This window comes from Patiria miniata, unplaced genomic scaffold (assembly GCF_015706575.1).
Source record: "Patiria miniata isolate m_02_andy unplaced genomic scaffold, ASM1570657v1 HiC_scaffold_7, whole genome shotgun sequence".
Lineage (NCBI taxonomy): Eukaryota > Metazoa > Echinodermata > Asteroidea > Valvatida > Asterinidae > Patiria > Patiria miniata.
The window spans coordinates 24,596,825-24,618,761 of NW_024037074.1; the positions used below are offsets into that span (position 1 = coordinate 24,596,825).

The following is a 21,937-nucleotide window of genomic DNA, read 5'->3' on the forward strand; positions in this document are numbered from 1 at the left end:
AGCGAATTTGACATCATGAAAGATTCGCTGCGAAATTCGCCCAGTTGAAATATGTTCAACTTTTACAAATTCGCAGCACGAATACTTGCCATCACGTCACAAATTCGTGTTCGCTTCCGCTTTCGCGCCGAGTATGAACCGGGCTTTAAAGGGTTTGCGTGGTGGAAATGAACAGTGAATGGGAGGTTTGCGGTAACACCATGTGAATAATGTGAAGTTTCTTCTCAGAACCACACAACTCAACAGAGATATTTGCATAGTGTCACAGCAAACCTACCATTCATTACTTCTAAGTTTTGTTGTAACAGTTACCTTTTTGTTTTACCATTCATATGCGAACTTGTGTTTGCTTAATGAGCGGATTAGTGTAAATCCAATGCTTTTTTTTTATGAGATACCTACCCTCAAGACTTCAACCAGTTTGAAAAGTTAAAACCATTTTCTTAACATTTCTTTTAAGAACTGTCAAAATGTAGTACTTGAATTTAATTTCCCCCAAAATATTTCGTATTTTTGCTAGATATACAGTGCAAGAATGCCAAAAACAAAAGTTTTACAAGTGTTGTCTTAAAAGCAATTTATCCATTACATTTTTTTTTTCTTTTTAAGTTTATTTTTCAATTCTTAAAAAACGAGAAAAAAAATGTTCAAGTAATGTAAAATGTAGGAACAAAATTTTCACCATGTCAGGATGAAGCACGATAAAGCAGTACCGCTCTGGTTTGATGTTGTATACAATCCCACCACAAGAAATCACCAGAGAGTTTCAGTTCAGAGGTCATGGAATTTTCCGTGCTAAAAATACATTGACTCCCACCTCTCAGTCGTTGCGAGTCAGAAACGGCTTTGAGTCGGGTTCAGTGAAAAACTCTGTGACATTTTCCTTGTTGACAAATATCAAGAAATAATGGATGTATATTAACAAGTCCATTGCATGGCTTACCGACTATCCATTTATCCAAGCTTACCAGATGGCCTGATTCCATATGTGTATTAAAATGATATAGCATAAAATGTTCATGTACTATTGAAGGAAAATTTTGTATACTTAAAAATGTTTGAGCAGTTGTTTATGTGTACAGATGTCTGCAGTCAAATGAAGTATGTACAGAAAATATCAAGTTTTATTTCTTTCAGTTGGACTTTGGCTCCGCTCATGAGATTTAGTTATATAAATGAATAAAGATATTGACTGAAACTGGGTTTGAACGTGCGACCTACGAGAGCTGTACCAACTGACCTATATCTCGCCCAAGGTTGGCGTTTTGCCAATGTGTCAATGTCTTTGTTCAATGTTATGATTATTTATGCACAAAGTCAGTTTCTATGTCTGGTTTATTTGCTGGGAAAAAAAAAGAAAGATTCAAATATGCAGATTACCAATTTGCAGGTCCTTAAACGGCAATAATTGTAATGCGGAGTTTAACAAATAACCTCTGAATAGTATCTACATGTAGTATTTTATCCAATATCCTGCTGTGTCATGTAATTTCCACATGTTGATTTACATTGGGTGTTCTTAGTTTTACATTGATTGCTCAAGGGCTGCTAAGCACACAAATTTGTCAAGCGTGGGAAAATGTTTCTCAACATTTGAGAATCAATATTTTCTTCCACGCATACGGGTTTGTTGAGCGAAAGCAGCCTGACCAATTCAGCCAGGGTGCTTTAACTAACTTATGATTTTTTTTTTTCGTTCGAAATTTGAACTTGCACAGGTGGAGTACAAACCAACAGAGTTTGGCGGTATTTGTCTAGGTTTTAACCCTTCACTAGTCCCCATGACGTATTGAAGTAATTTTTTTTTTTATAAAACTGAACATTTGCATGTGAACTGACACTTGCTCAATTACACGGAGCTGTCAAAAATGTTAACACAGCAACGTTTTGCTATGCTGAAACAGTTTACTACATCCGAAATTTTGGGTGTTAAGCATACAATTGGTTACTGGTACTCATCAAAGGTTTTTGCTTGGTTACAAGTAGTATTATGCTCAGCACAGTTTACTGTTAAGTGGCTCCAAACACTTGGGCTGTGTCAGTAACCATGCCTGGTGTGTACATGTATTTCCAATGACAAGTCATCACACCACACTTAAAAATTGTCTTCTGTGTTTGTCCTATTTGTTTTTCACTCGTCACTTGTCACTATAGTAAATGCTGGACAGACACGTTTTGTGTGAGAATAAATGTTAATTTGGGTTCCCTAATCATGGATGGAGAAAAAAAAGGAAAAATAAGTGCATGTAACTTTTATTTACTTTTTACTGATTTTTTTTTTCTGTTGGAAAGAAAATTCAATAAAATTTAATAAGAAAAACTGAATGTAGAAGTTGTCAGATTGTGTTACGTTTAGAAGTTTGCATTTGCACTTGTGATCTGTTCTGAAAACAACAGATGCTTTTTGGTTGGGCTTGACATGAAGATAGGACCAAAAAGTTTGTCATTAGTCTTTTTTTCAAATTTGTGATCCTCAAAGTTGCATTCCAGGCTGAAATCCCTAAAAATCATGTTTTGGATTGTTTACTTATCCTATTTCAAAGGTCTGGTTTTCATCCCTAATGTCCTATGAAAAAAAAAAAAACCAGTTGTTTACATCAGACGCGGCGGACATTTTCATAGCTGCCAACTAGTACGATTTTTTCGTAATTATTACGAATTGTTTGTTAAATTACGAAAATACGATTTGCCACTAAAACATTACGAATTTCCCATTTTCTACCTAACGAAAAAAAAAAGTATCGTTTTTGACCGAAAACTTCTGGCGAAATGTCGCGATAATGGATGGACTGGTGACAAGTCTAATAAGAATGCAGTCAAGCACCTGATAGACATCAATGCAGTGTGCGCAGTGGAGTACTTGAGGACCAGACTAAAAATATTTTCAATGGTGTGTCATTTGTGTGCATCTCGTGGATGTGTGGTTGTGTGTACTGTATGTGAGTACTTTTCAGTGACGATCGTGAGCACATTTAGTCGCTTATTGCCGGGATGAGACCCATCAGTGCGAGAATTTAATAAGAGTATGGTTGGAATAATTGGTAATAGAGTTTGAGTTTGTCACAACGGACAGAAAAGATAAATCAGCATGCGTTTGCAAGGTATGTTGGCGGGATATTTCTATTGCATACGGTGGCCATAGATCATTGTGTGTAAAAACATGATACGAACTCGAAACTCAACATCGATAGCATGCATCTCCAAAAAATATGCGCACATGTTATTGATGTTATTATTTATTTGACTTCAACAAACAAATACACACATTAAAAATTAAAACAAAATTAATTAAAAAAAAAAAAAAAGTTTTTTTTTTTTTTTTTTTTTTTTTTTTTTTAAATTATCTTTTGGCCTACAGTACATTATTATTCACAACAAGAAGGGTATGCACATGTATGTGTACATGTAAACCATGTACCTGTACTCGATGTTGGTAAAGGTTTTGATAAAACGAGAAGATGAAAATGACCGCGCGGGTTGATTACTAATTGGGATTTTGAAATGTTGGCAGCTATGCATTTTGTGACATACGCATTTCCAGCCGTGTCAATTCAATGTACCGCACACGTGTGTGACATGTTGTTTCGCGCATGTCCGCAGAATGCGAAGCACAGTGCGCGTGTGGCAGGATTCACAAGTAGCACTCACCTCAATTTTTGAGAGTAAAAATGGTTACCCTCGAAATTTGTTTTCGCATGGTTCTCGCAAGGATAACACAAAAACATCCATTTTTTTGGGTAAAGAATAGTTATGTGGATGTTTATATCCAATGTTTACTTATTGTTCTTTCCAATTAACATCATTTCGTTTAAAACGCACTTTGTAGCCCATGACATAATGTTTCTTTTGATGTCTCAAAAATACTTTTTAAGATTCAGAGCATACTTTTTTTGTCAATTTGTAGAGGTTTATCAGTTCAAGAAACAGGACGAAATCACTTGGACAGACTGTTTTCACCTATGTGATACACAAACTTTTAATGGGTGTAATTGTGCCAAGGGGAGTTCATTTCCAAAATTTCAATCAGCATTGTAAAGGTAATATCTATATTTTTTTACAATAAAGAAAAAAAGTTCATTTGAAGTCTTTTTTTCTTACGCAAAACGAAAAAAACAATAACAGAAATCATAGTGGAATACTATGGGATTTTTTGTTAAGTGCTTTAACCCCGACTTCCCCAAATTGGACAAAACAACAAATTTGGTGCATGTTGATCCATTCAGTACTACAGTCGACTCTCTTTAGTACAAACTCTGTTAATACAAAATTCTGGTTATAACAAACATAAAGCCTTGGTCCTGACTGTGCATTTATCTGCACAATGAATGGGACTGATGTTCCTCTTAATACAAAATTCTGATATAACAAACAATTTGGCTAGGTCCGAACGAGTTTGTTATAACGAGAGTCGACTGTACATTGTATAATGGAAAGACTGCTTGCATTTTGCATACCTTATATAGGGCTGAATATCTTTATTTTTTGGTAAGACTGTTTCCTGATTCCATTTTGGTGGGTTAAATTTGTTATGATGACAGTGAAACAAAATTAGCATAACAAATAAACACATTCATCACGACTGCTTACATGAGTAGCGTGCATATTTCCAGCATTAGTAATCACAGCACGACAGCTGCGCCTTTATTATGCTATAAATACACACAAAGTCCAACCAGCAACATTTACAAAGGTTAATAATATGCTGCGCATGAAGTTCAATATCACAATAGCCATGAACGCCTATTGTACACAGCCTGTGTCGGATATTATTCTGCGTAACATACAAGTGCTAGCAAAAAAAAGAGAAGACTTTCTTAAATATCATCATTCATTATTCAAATGCATGTCCATTTTACAATAATTAATATACAGTTCGAATATCTCGCTGCGGCATTGGAGACCGAATACCTTGTTTTTTAACCCATTACAAGCATGATTTCTTTTCCCTACATGATGCATGTTGCCCTACTGTTGTCCTAGCTAGCTCAGCTAGCGTGATATGAACTCTCAACCTCTACATCACCCACACACAACATTACTCAGGCTGGGCTAGGAATACCCCTAGCAACCCACAATTATATGTTGTATTGCTTTTGTTGTCCTTTCAACGTTTTCTTTTTCTTTCTCACAAAAATAACAATTGTTCTGCAAGTCCCAATCAACTGACAGACATTTTATAACACTATGTACATTGCTCCAAAATGTACATTTTTCTTAGCTTACAGCTTACTTGAAAGACATATAAAAGATTTCAGTTGTACAGGGTGAGTCAAAAAAAGCGGAACCCAACGCCCAAAATTATTTTTCATATTTAAAAAACATATGTAGCACCAACAATAATAATGACTAGAAAGCCAATTTCATAAGCTACTTTTAGATGAAAAAATGACTGTAAATGCTCAATCTGTTCAAAGAATATCACCATTTAAACACAATGACCCTAAAACCTGTCTTGTCCAAAAAAGTGCGATTTCAAGAATCGTCGTCACAGTTGTCTTCAAGCATCACCAGTGATAAACTCTCAGTTTAAACATTGACAATATGCAACAAAGTCCTTTTTAAAGCCCATCTTTAAAAAAAAAAAAGTAGATTGTTTGCCTAACCAGGGTTGTTAATCAAGATATTGTGTACTACAGTTGGTGACAGTTGTTGAAACAATTATTCTGTGTCATTTTCTTTGTTGTTCCTAACATTCAAAACACACAAAACATTTTTTTTTGGACGAGACAGGTTTTAGGGTCGTTGCGTTTAAATGGTGATATTCTTTGAACGGATTGACAAATTTCAGTAATTTTTTTCATCTAAAAGTAGGTTATGAAATTGGCTTCCCAGTCATTATTATGTTTGGTGCTACATATTCTTTTACATATGAAATCTATTTTTGGGTTTTGGGTTCTGCTTTTTTTTACTCACCCTTTATAATATATAGAGATATAAAGCATGATGCATATATACAATGTACATTTAAGATATAAGATACTGAATATTTAAAAGGCGAAAAACATTTGTCCTTGAAAAAATACTACACATACATGTAGCTACATGAACATGGCAATAAGTCAAAGGTAAAATAGCCCAGTCAAGCTTATGAACAGTATAAATTTGCTCCCCTTGTGAATTGACAATTGAAGTCTCACAAAAATATTTCTTTAAATGTTATGCTTCTTCTGTGTAACTGTGTCTTACAATATGCATATTTTAAAGGTACCGTAATACACGCCCAGCAATCTCAATGCAATTTTACTACAAGCAAATTTACAACAATAATCCTTATGAATTGGGCTTAATCTGGTTTTGAATTATTTCTTCTTCTTTTTTACTCCATAGTTTAAAATGGATGTCTTTTGATTAAATAATTGTCTGAATACATAATTGATTACTTAATCCTTTTCAACTGCTTGGAGCTAACGATAAAAGAAGAATGTAATCCAACTCTACAATTTAGAAAGCGTTTTTAAAAAGTCATCCTCCGTTATGATAAATGTTGTTTAACACTTTATATTTGAAATAAAAATACTCTTTCCTTTCAAAATGCATCAAGCTACCTCATCTTGAATATTGGAAAGTCTTTAAAAAATAACACTTGAAATCAGAGCAAGAGAAAATACATTGTATATATGTAACAAAAAGCTGCAGACAAAATTAAACTCACTTACAACTTTTGTACACACGATTTCATTCTGTAACTTGTCCAAGGATGCTTACTCCAGATTTCTAAGAAAATCAATACAATTTCACCTAAAATAATTTTGTGTGTCTTACATACCCATTATTGTTCCCCCATATTCTCAGCCAAAATAAGGCTAGCCTTATTTACACCAAAACCCAAAACCAAAATCTTGTTGAAATTTTGCAAATTTACCAACGTTTTCTAAAGTTTCTTGAAGCCATTATTTACAACATTTTGTGCCCCCCAATTTTTGTGGCCTTATATCGCTGCACCCGTCTAGCTTACCCCTATAATCTTAGTCCAGATCTGTCAGCCTATTCTGGAGATACTGACAAACTTGTCAGTAAAATCTTTTTTTAAAATTTTTGTCTGCAATCCCTGGAAACCCCACTCCCCTTATTCCCAGCTCCTATTTCTGCCCAAGTTTGGACACTGTACCATTTGATACAGCTCCGTATATTTAAGAGTCAGCCTCTGAATGTAACTGGGAAACCCACTTGTATCCTTTTTCTTCTATTTCTTTTCTAGATCTGTAGGGGTCTTTCGGCCAGAGTCAGTTTTTTGCCTGTCTTTGTTCGATATTTTCTTTGAGGGTTCAGTATACATGTTGTCCTCTTTGACAGTGCTCCCCCTGTTGTCTTTCTTACTTGGTTCTCGAGGGTGTGGCTTGACTCTGGCATTATTGGCAATGCTTTGAGGTCTGACTTTTGCCTCTTTCTCTGGTCCACTGCCATTATTGGCAATGCTTCGTGGTCTGACTCCAGCCTCATTCTTGGGACCTACCTTCCCTGCCCCGCTGGGCCTCTCAAACCCACTCCTCTCGTCCTCTGTGGTGCTTGTACACTTTGGACCAGCTGCTGCTTCCTTCTTTGGGGCATCATTCTGATTTTGCCCGGCCGGGCCCTTGTTGCTCGAGGCTTTCTTTGAAAGCTCCTCTTCTGGGATCTCCTTGGACTTTTTGAATTTTGTCTGAAAGTCGAAGCTGTACCCATGCCTTACAAAAAAAAGAAACTTTTTTTTTTAAATAATTGTAAAATGGACTCCACATCAACCTCACTGCAAATTCAAGCAGCACTGAAATCTAATCTTTTTTATACACATTCCAAAATCTGAAAACAGATTAATGAGTTTATAATTACATGTAATTGTATCAAAACCTTATGTTCATACAACCGGTGCCTGAAATTTGAACCTTATCAGCACTTACATTTTAAAATGTATTTATTTGTTACTTCCCTCTAAGACAAGAAGAATTAAATTGATGATACATTCATTCATATACAGCAATTAAAAGCCGTTACCCGGATGCGATATCAATAATTGAACATGCGGATCCCTTTTTCCACCACCCAATAAACCATGCAATTATATGGTATCAGTATCAATAGGGGACATCATCAACCTTAAACTTATGGACAGATTCACACCTGGAAGAAGAAACTGTTGGGGGATAGTGTGCCTTGTCCAAGTCAATATCAGCATTTTTAGGGGCTCCTCTCTTGCGACTCCTATAATAACTGAAAATAAAACATTGATTCAATGTCATTTGCTGGGGGGTTCCAATGGAACCTTCCTGTCCATCCATCAAACAGTGCACACTGACCAATGAGGACATGACTTTTGAGTGGATGAACAAGGTAGCTCGGTCGTTCAACTAATCAACCATAAGCCATGTGGCCAAATATTCATTTTTATTTCTAATATCCGGGCGGGGGTGGGGATGTGTGACCTCTCTGACTCATCTGGATAATCTGCTAAAGCAATTTAATGTTGTTTACTGGTAGTACATAAAATTTGTAAACGAAAAACGTACGTGTAAACGTCACATCCAAACCATGCAATAACACTGTTAAATGTTTACTTACAGTTTGTAAATCACGCAAACCACAAGGGGACCCAACAGCCCGAGAAGAAATAACAGCGAGTAGTCAGGATATATATCTGGAAATATTTAAAATCACATTCATAAATACCTCAGACAGTTTAGCTATTCCTATTGGTCGAGAGCCCGTCACGTGGCCGGTATTAAACGGATGATAAAGACATGGCTAGCTGGTCTTAAACACTTTTCCAGTGTCACAATAAAATGTGGACTCCTAAAAATCCAGTGCCTCTTACCGTTTCATTGGTTGAACGTTCACAATCCTCACGTAGGCATGCGCAACACTACAAGCGAGTCAGAATTTTATAGTTCTAAATTCAAAACGCAACGCCCCAGGTGCGTTCTGCGTGACATCGCGCAGAACATGTTACGCGCGCGTCAATCTCCATAAAAGGGTTGTTTACATCTTACTCGCAGGCCGAACACTCCATTATTTTGCTAGAGGGGTGTTTCAAAAAGCATGAAGTGAACTTGTTGAACAAAATCGGGATTTTTTGAACGAATTATTTGAAATTTTTTTACGGATAAGGTATTTATGAATGGGAATAAATATGTGCTCGGTCGGTATTTATCACTCGTTTAATACCGCTTAGAGTCTGGGTGCTGATAATTACCCTCGCCTCCGGCTCGGGTAATTATCAGCACCCAGACTCTAAGCGGTATTAAACGAGTGATAAAAACCTCCGGAGCACACATTTATTCCCTTATTGATACATTGGATATCAACAATAAAGACTGGTGTTTTAAGCAGTGTTTGTGCTTGCTGTCAATTACAGTTTCTGTTAATTAATGACTGTCCATGATTTCACCAGATGCTTGTGACCTATTATTCACTTCCAGTCAAGGAAGGTATTTCATAAAAATGTGTTCGTTTTGTTTTTTGATGTTTGCAAAAGTTGTATATTACCTTACAAACGAACCAACAATCACAGTATACCAAAGCATAAACTAATTTGCACTTACATGGGGAACATTCTGGTGGTGGCCCTGGCAGTTCAGGTGGTGGACAGGCAATGTCCTTGCATACCACCCTTGCCGACTCTCCTTGGTTCATGAGGCAGTAGTCTCTCATCGGTAAAATGCTGCAGTCATCCGACATCCCGGATATTGGAATTTGGCACTATGCTGCCAACAAACGGTGTCCAAATATTAAAGTAGGCTCAGCAATTTCACCTGCAGCCAACTTTATACCTGCCGATCGTCACAGTTAAAGTTATAATGACTGACAATCACAGCGAGAATCACTTATTAAATTGGAGAAAGAAGTGTAGTCCCAGAGAGTCTTGAATTGCGGATGTGGAGGTGGAATGATTTGACAACAGTGAGCGCAAATTCGAGAATGAACTGCACTATACATGGTGCGCACATTAATTGCAGTGTTATTTCCGTGTACACTCAAGTACATGTTTGTGACCTGTTCCATGGTTAGCTATACACAGGGCTTTATTACCGCCTGCATACTATGCTCTTTTATTATTCAAAATGTAAGTTCCTGGTCACTGCTATGAAAAGAGTATTGTGTATCCTTACATACAAACATGTCTGGGTTTTCATGTGCGTAAATAACAAATTGAAGAGGTTTTGGATTCACATCTATAGTTTGAAGGTGGGCTGGGGTTGAATTTGATTCAAATCTGAAGCTGCATTGATTATAATAGCTTTTACTTCCTTTTCCAAATCTTTCTAAAAGGTACACATTTCGGGTGTATTTGTGTGAGTTTTATCAGATGAAATACATTTGTTTAGTATTAAAAATTACCTGCATACAAAATTGTGACAAAAATAGAGGACATCAATGCAGCACTTTGCGGTGGCATAGAGTGTAAAGTTGAAAACGGGGGTTTTATGGAAATTCATTTTGTGGAAAAGCTGTTGAAACTGTCTTGACTCTGCTTTTTATCAAGAACAAAGCTCTGTTCTTTAATAGGCCAAGTAAAAAAATTAACCAGTTTCTCATCCCCGCCCGCTTCCCTTTTTTTTTTACCGCTTCCTCCTTTTTAAATTAATACTATTTGCAATACATTTGCACTTTTGTCTTTATATTTGTTTCTAACATGTTAGCAATGGATGACAGTTCTGGTTCCTCTGGACACAATTTTGTATCACCAAAAGAGTCGAGAAAATGGTAGAAACCATCCACTATCTTGGAAAATCTGCCACCTTGTGGAAAAAAGGAGAAGAGAAGATGGCCTGCCTCCTTATATTATAAGACAAAACCGATGAGAAACTGTTTCTCTTTTTTACTCTGCCTAAATCATTGCTCCACATTACAAGATTAAAACTAAGCAAAATCTGAAAACTAAATGAAACTCAGCGATGCCAAAGATTGTCCCTACTAAAAGCATCTGACGTACGGTGACAACTGTCATAGTCCAATAAATTCACACAGACTTACATGCAGCTTATTTAGGCCTATAAGGCCAAAAAAACAAAAAACCACCTGTTTAGCGTCTCCCCCTGCTTCCTTTTTCGAGGCCGCCTTTTTTTTTATTGCAAACCTCCCCCCCCCAAAAAAAAAAAACCAAAATGATAAATTTTAAATATTGACATTATTTTGGCCTCTTTGTCTGTTGCATCTAGCCCATATAAAGCTTGTAAGTATGTCATTTCCTGAGTTCAAGTGGCGGCCATTTAAAAAAAAACTGGCTGCCATCTCAAAAAACAGCCGGGTCGGGCTGTCATTTTGGGGAAAAAAAGGCCTCCTCCTTCCTTTTTAAAAAAAGGCAGGACGCTTAACATGGTGTATTTTTTTATTTGGCCTAACAATATATATTTTTTTCATGGCGTGTACGGGTTTAACGCTTTACGCCCTCAGTGTAATTAGATACCGTCACTCAGCAACGTTTTCTTTAGCCATTGTTACAGTTTTCCCAGCTTAATGTCGATTCTGTAAAGTTAAGCCTCAAGGTTATACAATACGCCAAAATGGCTTAATACCATAATATTAAGTTTTACTAATCTAAATTTAATCTTAAATTTAATTTAATGCTACTTCCGACGAGCAGCCTTCTTACAATGCTGCCCCCAAAAAGTTAGAGTGTAACAAAAAATTATGACTTACAGGAAAGCCTCCAAGACGATTGTACAGAAAGATCGAGAGCATACTGGTATTAATTTGTAACTTCATTGCTTTCCTTTCTCTACACAAGTTCCACAAATGAAGATAAAGTTTTACTTCACTCTCAATCATGGCCGACTATCTCGTGCATTCTTCGGAGGCTCCGACCAATCTCATTGTAATTGTTCGTACTACTGTACTACGGTTTTTCGCGTTGCATATGCGCGGCAGGTGATCTGGGTCGAACTTGGTTGAGGTCACAGATAAACCAATCAGATTGACCAATGCTGCACGGCCAATCGGGTACGTGCTTGTTTACTTTGGACCAATCACAGATGAGAACTCTTTGTGAAATTTGATTGGTTATTATTGTTAAGCTCTGGTAGGAGCTTCTACAAAAGTCAAGTCACTTTAGCATCGGTTGGTCGGTTGCCAAAAAATTGACCAAAAATATTTTACAAAACTTGAGCAAATGCCATGCCGTAAATGCACTCTAAAAATGTTTGCAGCAATTCGTAAAGTTGTTCATTTGTAAACGAAGGCAAGATATATGCAGCGTTGTTATAGTCACATGGTATTTTCTGTAGTGGTTGGGCCGTATAATCACAAAGATTTCCCTTTTTTTAATAAAATTTTATTTTTGTGTTTCATTAGAAATAACCCAGAAATTAAAAACTCAAAAATACAGTCCTTCGCAATAGGCACGATTTTCGTTGAATTCTAAGGGGTATGTCTCTTGCAAAAGAACGAATTCATGCTGCTGTCATCGGCGTCGCATTCTGGCAGGGATCATTTTGATTGATTTCATGCAAGACTGTCATGAAAGACTTCTTGCAACACGCCTTGACCTTATTGTAAACTCACACTTTTTCTATCCTCCTAGGGAGTATCAATTGCCACTACCTATTTCTACCATCTTAGGGGTTCCTGATAACTATTTCTGATCTATCTTCCTAAAGGGTCTCGTGATGCCTATTTTTCATTCGCCTGGGGGGGGGGTGTTTCTCAACTGGAGATTTCAGGGGTTTTTCTAACAACTTCCTATGTTTAAGCTCTGGCAGGAGCCTCAACATGTCACTTGGTCGGTCGGTCGGACTTTCCAGCCAGACGGAATTGTGGGGTGATAGCATTGTGTTCCCATTATCCCTTTTTCTAAAGATTCCCTTCTGGGGTGATGTTTTTCTATTGTGAAAAAAAGTGGGGTGATGTGTCCTGAAAGGAACATCACCCCACAAGGGTGGTATGGTCAGAACGGTCGGTCTGTCTTTCGATCCCGAAAATTGACCATAAGTATGGTGTTCCTTCATTTGCCATCAGCGTCGCAATTTTTGGCGTCGCATTTTTAAGCTCTGGCAGGGATTGTTTTGATTGATTTCATGCAAGACCTCTTGCAATACGGCCAGAATTAGTTGTGCACTCGCACTTGTTTCCCTCGCAGCGCATCGCAGATTTCACTTTGTTTTCATTACGTAGAAACAAATCTGAACATCACGAGGCGTCTATTGCAGGGTCACAAAATAAGTTTGAAAAGTTGTGAGGGAAATTACCGACCGTGATGTTTGCCGTCAAACGTAGCCTAGCTATACCAGTTTTGGAATAAATTATGTTATAACTTAAATAATATAAGCAGGTGGTAATTAATAAGTTTAAAAAAAAACCCAAAAAACAACGCGACTACGCCAAGATATTATCAGTCAAAATGACTGAAAAGATGAGCTAACAGGCTCGAGTTAGTTAAGCGCAAGAGATTTCAATCAGAACACTAAAATTAAACGTTTTCTCCATTTTAAACACAAAGATTGATCTGATACAGAAATGGAACGAGAAGTCCGAAATTTTAATTTTAATTCAGCCCATGCATGCAAGTTGATCTTTACACAGTTGGGTCATTCCATGTCAGACCAACGCACTTTTTTACCTCATGTCTTCCGATTTTGATAAAAATTGCTGTGCTTGTAGGTCCTAATGAGCAATGAATACACACCAATTTTTAGCCCGATCCGACCTATTATGTGGTCAGGGCAGAATCCACAAAAAAATGGCATTTTTAGAGTAAAATACCACCCTTTTGGTATAAATATGTCAAAACTATGGCAATTTTCATCGAATATATGTGAATTTGTTGTTAAAATAATGAGGATTGCATGCTTAAAGCACTTCTTTTGTCAAAATTAAATTTTGTGAAAAGTAGGTCACGTGACCTTTAATATGCTATCGTGACCTTTGACCCATTTTTTGTAATAATGTATCATTTCGAAAATCAACGAAATAAAAATAACTTGCTAGAGCATGTCTTCCTCTATCAGAATCTACTAAAAATCAGTTGGGGTCTTCAAAATTTACAACTTTATGACTATTTTTGTACAGTTGGTAGGTTACAAATGAGTCAATTTATAGACTTTACATAAGAAATACACCAACACAACTTACTATTCTGTTTCTAAAGTTACTAAAATATATCTTGGTTTGTGAATTTTTCATTCTGAGGGCTGATGAGGTCTAACCAGACTCATAGTGTAAATTATCAGCAGTGGCGCACCCAGGATTTGGCTTTTGGTGGGGGGGGGGGGGGGGGGTCATAAATCGTTTTTTGTTCAAATTTCTGTAAAAGATTGGACCAACAAAAACTAGCCTAAAATCAAACAAACAAATTGACAATGTTGGGGGTGGGTTCAAGCCCCCCTCCCCCCCCCCTCCTTGGTGCCACTGATAATTAGTTATCCCACGAGCGCGCTTGGAATATGAAATAATTCAATGCTGCTGTGACCCATATGCCACTCAATGCACTACATAATTCCGTGTTCCACGAGCGCAAGTGGGATTTATAACCAATTTATCTTCAAGCAAACTTGATATCAAATGCGTACACGCGGTGAAGATGTACGTGCATACATGTAGTGTATTGGTCCGTTCTGCAGGAAATAACACAACATATGTACACGTACATTTTTAATATCTGGGGTGCAATATAGCTGTGCAATATTATATAAAATCACACAGTTGTTGCTATAGATGGACTAATCAGGGTCTAGGATTCAAGTTTGCTTGAAGATAATACTCAATATCGCAATCAAAGTTACCTTACTCATTCATCACTGTGCTTCTTGAACTTTAATGACTCTCACAGACTTGGCATTTTGTTCCTTTGAGATGAATTTCACCTGGGCGTGAGTCCGCTGTACTGGGTGAAGGCCTGGTTACTGTTAGTGGTTAGCACACTTCTGAGTCCAGATATTCTGATTAGACAGTTTCTTTGGAATCAGAAGGTAGAATTTTGTTTTTCCTGGCTTTGTACTTTATACATAAAAATCTAGATTAATTTTAGTAACTTAAGAAACAGAATAGTAAGTTGTGTTAGTGTATTTCTTATGTAAAGTCTATAAATTGACTCATTTGTAACCTACCAACTGTACAAAAGTAGTCATAAAGTTGTAAATTTTGAAGACCCCAACTGATTTTTAGTAGATTCTGATAGAGGAAGACATGCTCTAGCAAGTTATTTTTATTTCGTTGATTTTCGAAATGATACATTATTACAAAAAATGGGTCAAAGGTCACGATAGCATATTAAAGGTCACGTGACCTACTTTTCACAAAATTTAATTTTGACAAAAGAAGTGCTTTAAGCATGCAATCCTCATTATTTTAATACCAAATTCACATATATTCGATGAAAATTGCCATAGTTTTGACATATTTATACCAAAAGGGTGGTATTTTACGCTAAAAATGCCATTTTTTTGTGGCTTCTGCCCTGACCACATGGTAGGTCGGATCGGGCTAAAAATTGGTGTGTATTCATTGCTCATCAGGACCTACAAGTACAGTAATTTTTATTAAAATCGGAAGACATGAGGTAAAAAAGTGCGTTGGTCTGACATGGAATGACCCAGTTCTATTACTACTGGTATCGCGGTGACACGATCAAAGGAAAAATGCTAACAAAATCTGGGTTACTGAATGACAAAATATTTTCTCTCATGTAACTCAAATCAACAAAGAAACTTTATCTACAATCCATTTAATATCCCCTAAATATCTACAATCCATTTAACATCCCCTAAAACGATATTTCATAACATTTATCCACTATTAACCGTCCTTTACTATGTTTTGTGGAATGTACGAATGTTTGAAATATTTTGTTTTTGTTAATGTTATAGCATAAAATATATATACAGATCTGAGTTCTCGCTTTTTTATGAAAATATAGATTACGCAGTCTTTTCACTGCTAAAAATTAGTGTGATCAAGATATAAAACGTCTCATATCACTTATTTCTAACTTTATATTAACAATACAAATCAAGAAAGGTATCTATTGTCGTTTAGCTCCTAATAATTTTTTTTTAATCTATACTTAGCTATGGGTCGTTTTCCTTTTGAAATCTATATATAGCTCCTTTTAGTCTTGGCCCAAGCAATAAAAGGCATTATTGACAAATGGAAGGTAGAAAAAAAATGTCGATGATCTGCTTAGCAGAAAAATAGTGCTCCTAGTAAATGTACGTGCTTAGCAAATATCAGCAGCGAATCAGTTACAGGCACCACCCTTTTGCATTTGGCTGGTATCCTAATTTTGCTTATCACATTTCTCTTTGCTTAATAAGTTGTATATATTTGCTTAAAAAAATTCTTTTCTAAACGAAATTTAAAGGAATATAATGTCCTGTAACAAATAAATTTGCTTGTTTGTTTTTAAAGGCCCTTATACAAATATAAAAAGTGGTTTTGAAATGGGGCGCTCCAGTTCAGAAAGCTTTGAACGAACTGCTTTAAATATTATATCTATATAGTGACGTTCAGTCATAAATTATGTATGTTAATTTTGAATCACGTGTTTTTGTACTCGCCTGGTCCACCGATCATATAGCTACGCGATGATCGCCTGGCAAGTTCGCGACACTGCTCGGCTATTTACGTGCCAGGCCGGCCTGGCTTAAACCCTATGTTTTATCAGAATCTCTGCTATTTTTGCGTCTTTTCCTCTCACTGGATCGCAAACCCGTGGTTTTAAGTCTTGTTTTACGGTACTTTTACCGTGTAGGCACATGTACTGCACGTACATGCAAATTATGTACAGTTAGTCTGCACAGCTCCAGCTTATAAAGTTATTATTCATGAACTACACTGTCGCAAAAGCGCATGCGCAAACTAGGTCCTATTAGGAGCGTCTCGCTCTTAATTCAATAGTTGTAATTAATTGATAACTTGTAGTGGGCCGATTGTTGTGTTCGATGTCGATTGGTAAGCTCATGACTAATTCCAGAAAATTATCACTTCAAAATGAAAATCTATTTTCAAGATGCCACACCCTAAAAGCCAAATTTTTTGGATTCTAGATGCTCTGTGGTGCGATCTGAGGCAATTTGTGACCACTTTAACCAATGTTTTTTTGAGGAAAAGATGGTGGTGTACTCATTGCCTGCCTTTATTGCGATGTCACATGAAAAAAAAAAAATTGGTTTCTTTTTTTTGGGGGGGGGGGGCATGGCCCCCTTTGGCCCCCCTGGATCTGCCTTTTCTAAAAGCACATATATACCAACTTGCCAACTGTCATGTCTTTTTTTGACCTCACGAACACCCTTTGCTAATATATTCTCTCGCACGCTCACATTTGGCTTAGCTTTTTTGCGTTCAGACTAAACTTATTTTCGAGAATCCTTTTCTCGCGCATCATCACCCTTTCCAACCGATTGCCCTTTGATGACGTGGGTCGCTTCCTGATCCTTGGGGCTGGCCTCTCCTGTCGCGCTCCCTGACTCCCTGGTTTCATCCCCGCTAATGATAAGGATGCCGCCCAGACATACTGGGGGTGACTCCCCCACGGGATCAGCCGGATCACCCCCGTACTCATTCTCAAAGGCTGGGTTGATATGGGCGGGCAGTCTGTCGTCTGCGGGAGCCCTGTACGGTGGTCCTGTTTTCTTGTTGAAACGAAGCTTGTAACGGCTGTAGACAATAAATATATGAATATAGAAAAAAACCCACTAATTACAGACGAAATTTTAGGATTAGATAGTTTAAGTAAACACAAATATTGAATCCAATGCGGTCAATGACGATAAATTTTGATACAAGTTGGTTTAAAAAAGAAGAAAAAAGGTTGTCATTAATAACTGTATTGTCAGAAGAACTATTTCCTATAGGTAATATACTGTAAATAAATTATGCCGTTATATTACTGCAGTTTCTTACTTTTTAGTTGAATGACGTGGCGGATAAAGAAGAAACTCGACGTCGCCCTTCTTTGTCTGGGGGTTGGGCTTTCGACGCCTTTTCAGGAAAGGGAAAATGACAGAAAAATGGTTGAATGTTCAGGCGGACACTGGCCCAAATAGCGTATTGGCAGTCATTAGTATTGTGTGAATGACGCTGCAGGCATGCACAGTAATATTTACATTGCATTAAAGTTACACATTTTTGTTGTGGTGGTGGGGGGAGGGGAGAAATTCGAATTCTCCTGAACTCTACGATAACTTCTGAATACATCATGATGCTGAAACCTTGCAAAGTCATTTGCGTTTTTTAAATAATATATAAGGGCGATTTGAAATGTGACAAATGGTTTCTGAATTAAAATGTCTGACTGTCTTTGGTGTGCCGCTAGAGGGCGTTCTTTTGAGTGATGACGTCATTATGCTGTTTTTTGTGGTTGGCATTCCTAACTAAGCATTTCAATAATTTATTTGTCTGTAGTAAATTGCTTCCGTTTTCAAGTTATATTCTCACCGGGAGTGAAGGTCAAGCAGTTTTGTGCCCAGAAATACGAAATGTTGCCTAAACCACCATATACCACCTCACGAAAAATGAACAGGATATTCCTTTTAATCAGCGCCGTCGCCAGCCCTGAACATCAGGAGGGGCTATTGTATCAACTAGGGGGGTCCACTACCATAAATAAAATTACAAAAATACATATATACGGCTTTTGCCGTGGGGGGGGGGGGGGGGCAATGGCTCGCCAAGGGGAGCCCGGCCCCACCAGTCCCCCCCTCCCCCCCCCCCCCTTGGCGACGCGCCCGATTTTAATTCAAAAGATATAGTTCGAAATATTTAGTCAAATTTTGCCCTTAAACCGCTTGTAATTTCATACCTGATGACGTCATAACGACGTCACAAAATGTATAGCATCTTCGGACCGAGGGACATGTTCGTACCAGGTTTTATGATCACCACGTCAACCGTTTGGAAAACATCTTGGTTTGTGTTGATTTTGGGCTCCTTTTTATATTTTGAATTAGCCTAACTTTGACCTTACGGTCCGGTCCCGGAAAGGAAGTTCAGACGGCTTGGACCTGAAGCCTGCTCTAATCAGAAATATTTATTAAGCAATTTTCTATCAGACCACAAAGTATGAACAAAATGAACTTTTGGTCATGAGTTTAAAATGACAGCTGATGGATTTTGTACAAAAAAAATCGCTTGCATTTCGAAACCTGATGACGTCATCATGACGTCAAAGTAATATGCAGAACTCAAGACCAGGGTCGAAATGTTCAAATATGTATAGCATCTTCGGACCGAGGGACATGTTCGTACCAGGTTTTATGATCACCACGTCAACCGTTTGGAAGACATCTTGGTTTGTGTTGATTTGGAGCTCATTTCTATATTTTGAATTAGCCTAACTTTGACCTAATTGCGGTCCGGTCCTGGAAAGGAAGTTCAGACGGCTTTGACCAGAAGCCTGCTCTAATCAGAAATATTTATTAAGCAATTTTCTATCAGACCAGAAAGTATGAACAAAATGAACTTTTGTTCATGAGTTAAAATGACAGCTGATGGATTTTGTACAAAAAGTCGCTTGCATTTCGAAACCTGATGACGTCATCATGACGTCAGAGTAATATGCAGAACTCAAGACCAGAGTCGAAATGTTTAAAGTTACTCAGGGTCGATATATGTTTATAGTTACAAGTTTATAGCATTAGCCGTTTAGGATAAAACCCGCGGATTCTTACTGTCCAGGTTATAAAACAGGAGACAAATTTAAAGACTTCAAAATGGTGACCGGGCCGTAACCGATCACCCAATTATACTATTTAGTGCATGCAGAGCTGGAATAACGAATTAAACATATCAGAAGTCCCCAACGCGTGCGCAATACACTTGTACACGCTGTCCTTTCAAGTGACCTCCATTTTTCGTTCAATCAATAAAACCTCTCGATATCGGTGATGCTTGTCACTATATCTATGGATGGGGGACTCCCCTGTTTTTCCCTACGCGACCTCTGTCTGTTGTTCTCCAAACAAACAAAAACAAACAAAACAAATAGCTAGCCTGCGGGTTGTGATGGAAGCAATTTCAAGTCCAATGGTTCATGGTTCACCTTTTTTTTAAAGCAGCATTGACAAATAGTCTTTGAGTCCGAGCCTCAGGTCGAATATCTAATTGTGAAAAGATGACAGGAAGGGGGGGGGGAATGGTCTTTCTCGGTTCTACACATAGATAATTACAATTATGTCCAATTGTCGAACCAGTTTTGAAGATGTACTAACTATGGGTGTTTCAATTTGCAACAAAAATGTATCATTTTTTATACAGTCCACTTGGCAACACAAGCGTAATTTCCCGGCTATTAATGATTTAAGGTTGCAGTACTTACGTTCTGCAGATATTTATGATGCATACGAGTATCAGGAAGACGACCAACGTGATGCAAGGAATGATAACAGGAAATAAAGGACAAATTGTGGTAGTAACAGCGTCGGTTGTGGTATATAGCGCTGTTGTGTCTGTGGTAGTTCCAGCGACGGTTGCGGTACCGACCCCTGTAAAAGCCGTTGTAGGTAGTGGGTTGGTTGTGGGGAGAGGTGTAGTATCGACATTTGTGGATGGGTTAAAAGAAGAGTATTCGGATGTAAAAACGTTTGTCGGGGTATCGGTAGCTGTTTCGGAAGTGGTTGTTGGAAGACTACCTGCACACAGAATCATGAGAAAATCATGTGTATCAATTTTGAAGTTTGTAGTGGAAATGTCCAAAGTTCCAAGCTTAAACAAAATATGCCAAATACATTCCGTTATTTATCTTTTACACACAAAAAACCAACACAAGAAGCAAAAACACGCTGTGTAACATCAATTGAATCTTTTTTTGGGGGTTTTTTTTTGGGGGGGGGGGTTAAAATTAGTACCGGTAATAATTTAAATTAAATTAGTAATGGAATCCATATACCCATGTAGCAGATAATATAATGGGCTAACGGTTTCCCAGACTAACCTACAAATTTCCCACCGATTTTCACCGACAATTAAGGAGTCCATGACATTGGGTCATTTGGCTCATTTCTTGAAGCTTATTAAAGCACACCGTTTACTTTACTAATCCCCAGACACGGCAAGCAAACATTGAGCACAAGTATAGATGAACACAATTCTGTGGTACGTTCTGCTTGCTTAACTGGCGGGTGCAACATGGGGCTTCATAACCACCAACTCGATATTAACAAAAATCTACAAAATTAATTGAACACTCGAAATTCACCACATTTCATTCCGTGTATTTATGTCCGAATTCTGGCAGTATTAATGAAAATGAGAAGTTTCGTTCATGCAATCAACACGGACCAAAACGAGGATATTCATCGACGACCTGCCAACATATTTTATTATGAGTTGGCATTAACTTCTAAAATTAATAGCATTTCGAAGTCGTAAATAAATACGTACATGGACATGCGCAAAACCATGGTCGAGGAGAGGTGAATAGAGGCGGAGGAATGTTGCAAAAACCTCCGGAAATATTCCTGCACGCATTCAACTCAGGAAATCCCACCTCAGGACAACAAAATACGGGAAGCATTGCGGATCTGGAATGTGGATATGGAACATTTGTAATTTGAATTCATATTAGAGCGTATACATGCAAGTACGAAATGTAACACTGAAAGACATGCCGTCGACACAGCAGGTTTAAAGAGAGGCTATTGCAAGCATCGGGCACTTTACTCCAGAGCTATATCAATTAACTAACAACACGGAAGTCCATGAGTTGCTGTTTCAGCCTCATTTTGATTTGTCATGCTGTGCAAGAGGGAAGTACAGTATGACAAGCTGCACAGAAATTACGAGACTGACAAATCTATCCTTTAATCCGAAAACCCCCCAAACAACCGGCATAAAAGGAACAACACTTTTTCATAGAGGGCTTAAAGCACATCCAAGTAACATGCCGAATCGATTTCTTCTTTAAAATTAAGAAAATTTTGTCATATTTACCCTTTTCCTTCTCCTACCACAGCCTACAACAACCAGCAGCGATTGATTTGACGAACGGAATAGTTTTTTATTTCCGTGTTGATGCCCCGTAAAGCTTTGAAAA

General features: G+C 37.6%; 2 protein-coding genes across 2 annotated transcripts; both read right to left on the reverse strand.

The window, feature by feature from the left end:
- Window positions 1-6,383: 6,383 nt before the first annotated feature.
- On the reverse strand, window positions 6,384-10,092 carry LOC119746407. The gene is made up of 4 exons (XM_038223327.1): window positions 9,516-10,092; window positions 8,536-8,611; window positions 8,098-8,187; window positions 6,384-7,664 (listed from the first exon to the last, which is right to left on the reverse strand). The coding sequence occupies exons 1-4, from the start codon at window positions 9,649-9,651 to the stop codon at window positions 7,184-7,186; spliced, it is 783 nt and encodes a 260-aa protein (XP_038079255.1). The 5' UTR covers window positions 9,652-10,092; the 3' UTR covers window positions 6,384-7,183.
- A 7,047-nt stretch (window positions 10,093-17,139) lies between these two features.
- Window positions 17,140-20,686, reverse strand: LOC119744558. The gene is made up of 3 exons (XM_038220533.1): window positions 20,222-20,686; window positions 17,809-17,886; window positions 17,140-17,562 (listed from the first exon to the last, which is right to left on the reverse strand). Exons 1-3 carry the CDS (start codon window positions 20,548-20,550, stop codon window positions 17,259-17,261), a joined length of 711 nt encoding a protein of 236 aa, XP_038076461.1. The 5' UTR covers window positions 20,551-20,686; the 3' UTR covers window positions 17,140-17,258.
- Between the last annotated feature and the right edge of the window lie 1,251 nt (window positions 20,687-21,937).

Excerpts from the sequence above, each read along its gene's own strand:
- LOC119746407 (XM_038223327.1), bottom strand. The coding sequence starts at position 9,651 with ATGTCGGATGACTGCAGCATTTTACCGATGAGAGACTACTGCCTCATG. Across the intron at positions 8,188-8,535 it reads GTTTGCGTGATTTACAAACT|TTATTATAGGAGTCGCAAGA; the intron begins GTAAGTAAACAT and ends TTTTATTTTCAG. Across the intron at positions 7,665-8,097 it reads CCAACAGTTTCTTCTTCCAG|GCATGGGTACAGCTTCGACT; the intron begins GTGTGAATCTGT and ends TTTTTTTGTAAG.
- LOC119744558 (XM_038220533.1), bottom strand. The coding sequence starts at position 20,550 with ATGATTCTGTGTGCAGGTAGTCTTCCAACAACCACTTCCGAAACAGCT. Across the intron at positions 17,887-20,221 it reads ATCATAAATATCTGCAGAAC|GCGTCGAAAGCCCAACCCCC; the intron begins GTAAGTACTGCA and ends TTTCCTGAAAAG. Across the intron at positions 17,563-17,808 it reads CCACGTCATTCAACTAAAAA|CCGTTACAAGCTTCGTTTCA; the intron begins GTAAGAAACTGC and ends TATTGTCTACAG.